This window comes from Apis dorsata, unplaced genomic scaffold, assembly GCF_000469605.1.
Source record: "Apis dorsata unplaced genomic scaffold, Apis dorsata 1.3 scaffold_74, whole genome shotgun sequence".
Lineage (NCBI taxonomy): Eukaryota > Metazoa > Arthropoda > Insecta > Hymenoptera > Apidae > Apis > Apis dorsata.
This window is the reverse complement of record NW_006263372.1, coordinates 2,246,139-2,253,232: the sequence shown is the minus strand read 5'-3', so window position 1 is coordinate 2,253,232 and position 7,094 is coordinate 2,246,139. Positions and strand designations below refer to the sequence as shown.

General features: G+C 23.0%; 2 protein-coding genes across 3 annotated transcripts in view; both read left to right on the top strand.

Moving 5' to 3' along the window:
* The window catches only part of LOC116184908 (phosphorylase b kinase gamma catalytic chain, skeletal muscle/heart isoform), a 4,994-nt gene extending 1,773 nt beyond the window's left edge, over window positions 1–3,221 (top strand). Inside the window, exons 4-9 of one of the 2 annotated variants that reach the window (XM_031508086.1) lie at window positions 140–230; window positions 403–539; window positions 1,308–1,405; window positions 1,748–1,831; window positions 2,606–2,764; window positions 2,885–3,221. In XM_031508086.1, coding sequence (XP_031363946.1) covers window positions 140–230; window positions 403–539; window positions 1,308–1,405; window positions 1,748–1,831; window positions 2,606–2,764; window positions 2,885–3,019 — 704 coding nt within the window. In that variant the 3' untranslated portion in view covers window positions 3,020–3,221. The remainder of the gene's footprint in view (window positions 1–139; window positions 231–402; window positions 540–1,307; window positions 1,406–1,747; window positions 1,832–2,605; window positions 2,765–2,884) is intronic. The other variant, XM_031508087.1, reaches the window with a different exon arrangement.
* Window positions 3,222–5,420: 2,199 nt separating this feature from the next.
* LOC102676896 (max-binding protein MNT) overlaps window positions 5,421–7,094 on the top strand; it is a 30,749-nt gene continuing 29,075 nt past the window's right edge. Inside the window, exon 1 of the mRNA XM_031508088.1 lies at window positions 5,421–5,949. The gene's annotated coding sequence lies outside the window, so the exon portion shown is untranslated. The remainder of the gene's footprint in view (window positions 5,950–7,094) is intronic.

Here is a 7,094-nt window from a genome sequence, read left to right as displayed (position 1 = left end):
TTTTATCAATTAATTATTTTTTTATTAATTAATTATTTAATTAAAATAAATTTTTTTATTAATTAATTAATTAAAATAAAATTTTTTATTAATTAATTATTTAATTATTAAGAAGAAATTTACTATTAATGTTTTTTAGATCTTTGCGGTACTCCTGGATATTTAGCACCAGAAGTACTTAAATGTAATATGTTTGAAAATGCAGAAGGTTATGGTCATGAAGTTGATATGTAAGTATTTAAAATATGATATGTATAATGAAAATAAAAAAATTAAAATTTTTATTTTTTAAACAAATATAATGAAAACAAAAAAATTAAAATTTTTATTTTTTAAATAAATAAAATTAAGTAATAAAAAATTATTTTATTAAAGATAGAAATTAATATTGGTATTTTTTAGATGGGCCTGTGGAGTAATTATGTTTACTTTATTAGTTGGTTGTCCTCCTTTCTGGCATAGAAAACAGATGATTATGCTTAGAAATATTATGGAAGGAAAATATTCATTTACATCTCCTGAATGGGCAGACATAACAGGTATTTATTATTGCTTATTAAAATATAATTTCTTTTTAAAAAAAAAAATAATAATTTATGTTTCATATGGCATGTGGAGTAAATTTATGCTTAATTAACATAATGCATGTATATGTATGCATCATTTTCAGGGAATTTTATTTCAATTTTATTGTAATTGATAAATACACTTATATACTATTATATATTATTAATCACACAATAAGAATTTAAAAACATATGGAAATGATATTGCTCAGTTTTAGCAGTAAAAATGCATATATATTTACATGAAATTCTTTGAATTATATATTCATTTTTCTTTTGTTTTATTAACAATCAAAATCAATTATTATTATTGTACACAAACAAATATATAAATAGTCTTTTTAAAAAGTCAAAGCTAGTACAATAGTTAAAATTTTGCAAAATTTTCAAATCTGTGCAAGACACAGACAAAATTTTAGGTGGAAGTTTTTGTCATTGAATTGTAATGATGCACAAGCATGAATTAAAATCCATGGTAATATCAGAAAAGTATTATCACCTTGAATAATCACCTATAAAAGTTATATCATCTTGATGTGAGCTGCTTCATATTTGGAAAATATATTAAAGGTAAGAGTTGTTACTAACAAATCTTTGAACATGATGCACATTTTTTTCATAAATGAATAGGGTGCAATTACATGTATGTTTTTTTTGTATATTGCCAGATATCTTATTTTATAATATATTTTTTAATGTTCATAAATTTATATAATAGTCAAATTACTATTATATTTTCAGAGGCTCCCAAAGATTTAATAAGAAAATTATTAGTTGTTGATCCCAAGAAGAGAATTAGTATCAAAGAAGCATTGGAACATTCATTTTTTCATACAGTGGTATGTATCTTAGTATAGCATATTTACAATGCAAATATAATGTTATTATCATATAAAAATTTAATATAATATGTAATATTTTTTAAAGATATCTATTATTTTATGCATTTAAAATAAATATATTATATTCATATTTTTATGTTTTTATTTGTTTGCTTTATATGTACTATCTATATTCAAAATATTCAAAAACTTAATGTTTTTATAAAATATTAAACATTATTAAATCTGTTTGATATTAATTTAATAAATTTTATATATATAATTAATTTAAAAATAATTTCCTTTAAAATAAAATTAAAGATATCATAATATCATGATAAAAAATTATTGGAATTACAGCTATGGGATCAAGACATCGCTCCTTTAAAACGTTCGCTATCATCTAATTCGCGGCGTCTAAGTAGGATATCTCAGTTAGCTTTGGTAATTTATTTTTGTTTTTATTTTGTTTGTCTCTAAATGTGAGTTCTTTTGATCGTAATTTTCATATAATATATGCATATAACAATTAACATTTTAGTTTCTATTAATATTTCAAATTAATCAATATAATATCTCTATTTATTTTTTTTGTATTTTTATTTTTGTTTATAAAATATATTATTTCATTAAAAATTTTCTTTTTATTTAAGGAGCAATACATTTGTTCATATCAGTTATAAATATGCATAACTTGATCATTATATTTCACATTATATTAGATAAAGCATAATATAAATATAAAAATGTCAATTAATAATATTAAATTAAAATTAATTAATTCAATTAATAATGAAATATATTGCAAATAAAATATTAATAAAAAAGCATTATTTATATATGTTGAAAAATTATTGAAAAATTCAATATTTAAAGCTTTATATGTACATATATTAGCTTTCTCATTGTTTATATCTTTGTAAAAATTTTATAAAAATCATTACATTTTCGAACATGTAAAAAAAATAATATTAATTTATATAACAATTTTTTTAACTACATATTATGTTGTTTTTGTATATTTTATGATTATATGTAATATTTTGTTTCCACTAAATGTAATTGTACATATATCATTTAACATTTATTCACTGCTATGTTTAATAATAATCAAATATGTTTAATAACTCTTGTTACATCAAATGATATAAAAATATTTAATTATGTTTATATTCCTAAAATTTTTAGATTTTTTATTTTTCTTTATATTCTGTACAGGAATTAAAGGCAAAGTCGTTTAATGCAAGAAAAAGATTCCAGTTAGCTATAATTTGTGTACGTGCAGTTGTTCGCATTAAACGACTTCATAATACACCTGAACCTCTTTCAACTCAAGTAGCATGCACTGATCCTTATAGAATCAAAATTTTACGAAAGGTATTATATTTCTACTTAAAAATACTATCTTTTTAATATATATTTTATTTTTTATTTAATTATATTTTTCGATTTGTTATATAAATTGATTATATAATAATAAAATCATTTTTGTTGTAGGTTATTGATGGTTGTGCATTCAGAGTTTATGGTCATTGGGTAAAAAAAGGAGAAGGACAAAATCGAGCTGCTCTTTTTGAAAATACACCAAAGACAGAACTTAAACATCTTTATGTTAGTAATTTGAGCAGATAACTAATGCTTTAATACAGCAATCTAGTTAAAATTGTTATTTCTTATTTAGATAATATTTACAGTATCTAAGAAAAAAAAAATAAAAATAAATAACTTACACATAAAGGTAAAACATGTATAAAGCTTTTTCTTGACTTTGATTGCAATATAAGTAATTGTTTAAACAATTTTATAGTAACAATAAAGTATTTGTAGTCTTTTATTTTTGCAGTATCATAAAGTAAGCAATATAATGTATTAATTATTTTAAGTGTTCTGAAAACATTATTGGATTGTTTAATTTTTGATTGCTCTTTAATGATTTTTTTGTCGAAAATAGATTTAAATTAATCAATTATTTCTTTTTAGTATCTTTCATTTATTATTATTTATTATTCTAAAATAAAATAATATTAATTATGCTCAATAAGTATAAATTATATGTAATATAATTAAAAAAATACTAATGAAGAATAATTCTTTTAGTAATATTGAAAATTATTAATATTACACTGTTAGTGTGTATATTTTGTGTATTTTATGTCTAAAAGAAGTATTATGTTAAAAATTATAAAACTGTATTTTGAATTTTCTGTTTTAAATTTGTAATATTTTCTTTACAGTATTCTTATTTTTTCACAGAAAATAATATATGAATATAAAATAATTTATATTCAGATATTAAATAGATTAAAATAAACTATTATACGTGCTAAAAAGAAAAAAAAAGACTTATAAATTGTATGTTGAATATAAATAACGGTGCTGATACGTATAAACATAATGCAACATATTCTGTTCTATTCCATGACTCTATTTTTTATGTTTGTACGTTTTTATTAAATGTATTTAATAATCAACAATATTAAATTTGTACTAACATTTCAACTGTAATATATTCTTGATATTTTATATTTTAATAAAAATTGAACATAATTTTAAATAATTATAGTACAAAATAATATTTTTGAATCTATATTATGAAAAAAAAAAATTGTCCAAATTAATCAAGAATATATATACAGTAAAAAATTTAGAAAAATCATTAGAAAATATATAATATATATTATTATAAATTTCTTCACATTTATAAGTGAAGTATATCTCATAATAATATTATTTACAAAAATCTGTATGTAAATTATATAGTGTATAATATTTTGTGCAAATTCTAGTCATATATATATATATTATATATATTAGAATTATTATATACATATATATATATTTTGTACTGTTGAATTTGTTTTTAAATTATAAATTATAAAAAAAAATATAAAGTTAATTTTTCATATGTGTGGGGAAAAAAATGAAATTATATTTTATTAATTAGGATTAGATTGCAGTAAATTAAATTTTATGTCATTTCAACAATTACAAATAAATTAAAAATACATGTCAAAAATTTTTGAAATTATATCATATACTACTATATATATATATATACTATATTATAATTATACCATATATTATTACTATATAGTATATATATATTATGCAAAATGTATATAAAAAGTAAAATATTTTTAATAATATCTAATATTTTATATTTTATTCTCCTCTCTATTAAAAAATAATCCTCATTATTTAGTGAATCTAAATTTTTATGTTTTTGTATTTAAGTACAGAAGTATATTTTCATAGTTTTTACAAATACTTAATTCGTAATATATATATATATATATATATATATATTTCTTTTTAAAATAAGAATAAATTATAATTTTAACTATTGATTATATAATGTTTAATATTTTTGTTTATTCATATTTTTTTACTAAAATTACTAAAATTTAATAAATATATATATATATACATATATATATATGTGTGTGTACAAGTTAAATACGAAACTTTTTTTCATTAAATAACATTAAACATATAATATATTTTAAAATATCGAAAATTGAATATTTTTAAGAAATAAATTTTGCGATTGTAAATATAACCATAGTATAACATAATAAATAATAAAAACAATTTATATACATAATTTTAAACTGTGATTAATCATTGAATGTATTAGATTTAAATCATTTAAATATATGCAAATTTTTATTAGTTTATATAATATTTAGAAAAATAATAAAACGATTTTATTATAAAAATCTTAAAAAAAATATTAAAATTTATATTTTATACAAATTTAAGAAAATTAACAGAATTAGCTTTCGAAAAAGTGACAGGATATGATTTTGGCGCGCGCGCAAAAGTAAACAATGAACTGTATGCTTCTATATAATAAAAGTGGCAACAGTGTAGAGGTCCGATCCATGTGACAGAGAAGGAACGTGACAAAAGGTGGCAGAGGGTGACGCCGCCGAGATCGGAGTGAGTGTTTGCCCGGGCGAGCCGGGTGTCGGGTGTGCTGTGTACGATTGTCGCGATATTCGTCCGTTCTGGCGTCCACCGGAAGGTAAGCCTGCACGTAAAAGATATCGGCTGACTCCAAGATCTCAATTTAATACCTTCTTCACAATGATATTGAAGAAAACTTGAGAAAATTGCGAAAAAAGTGCACCAACTAACGAGCAATATACAGCAGCTCGACACTTCTCTTACACGCCCAGCGGAGTGCTGCGTCACATGGGCTGCGTTCATTGGTCGATACAGCCAGGTGACGTCATGAACCGCGCTTTGATTGGTCTATACCTCGGACCCCAGACACGTGAATCGTGGCCAAGCAAGCATGGCTGTTGATGCGCAGTGGTTAGCACTTGTAAAATGTTTCTGCCACGCGCTAGATCGATCAGGTTATAACCGTCGTATATTATAAAACGTTGTGAGATCGTCCGCTGTTAAAAAATTTACGAGTGCCTCGTGATTTTCCGCATGTGTCGCATGTTTGACAGCAATAATATCGCAAAAATTCTTGCAAGAAATTGATTTCTACCGTGAAAGTGGGTTCCAGCGTGTTTCCATTGTGACCGGAATACAGTTGTGGCATACCTGTAAGTTTCTGATTACTTTCCATGCGTTTCTGGCGTTACCACGCCCGTTTAAAAGTCTCTACGGAACATTATCTCGTCAGAACTATCGCCTATTTAATTAACATGTGTATAGGTAGTTGCGTGGCGTGTTTTCCGTGCCATAATAGACCTAGCCAATCGCACGGTACTTCAACTCATGACGTCACATTATCGCAAACTCCTATTGGCCAACGATGCGTGCGTCGCCCGTCTAACGTGTGTGTCGCTTTGTCAGTTTAAGGAGCTCGTTTGGTATACTGCACGCTTCTTGACTTTTCATACTCTTCCAGACAGCCTCTCTTTTATCAACTTGATACAGTGCATCGCTCTTTTTTTCTATTTTTGTATGATTATATCTATTATATAATGCAATTGTGTCCATTTGTGATCATGGTACGCTTTCGCGATTATACCCGGGATATATCTACTTTTCAAATCAGCGACAGAACCTCGTTTCTCTATTTCGCCTTTCCCGCCTCTGTCTCGTGAATCTTTTTTCTTCGTTCACTGATTTCTCAGACTGCGCAGCCAACATATCTATATACTGTATTCGTATTCGCGAATCTCGTTCTTGCGCGTATCAACGCCACGTAATGACTCTCGTTTCTGCTTTCGATGCTATATATTTGACAAGAACAATCAGACTAATGTAACTTGTCAAATTATGAAACACTTTCTAAAACAAATATATTTCTCATTTTTATATTGAAAATTAGTATAATTTTAGTATCGGTCAATATTGCAATGTTGTTGAAACATTGCAAAGATGTAAAATAACATATAATTATTATTTCAATTTAATAATATTTTGAAGTTTTTTACAATATTTTTTAATAATTTATAAGCTTACATATTTATAAGATTTCTAATTTATTTCATTAATATTTATCTTTTTAATTAGCATTTATAATAAATAGCACTAAAAATGCATAAATATTACAATTTATCAATTATTTATATTGATTAATTTTCAAATTTTGATATAGAAATTTTATATTATTATAATATATTCAAAATATGTAGTTAAAATTTTCCTTATTTGTATTTACCATATCATTTATTTGATATTTTTGAAAAATAAAAAATTTTTATATATTTATATTTACGATTTTTTTCAAATAATAAAT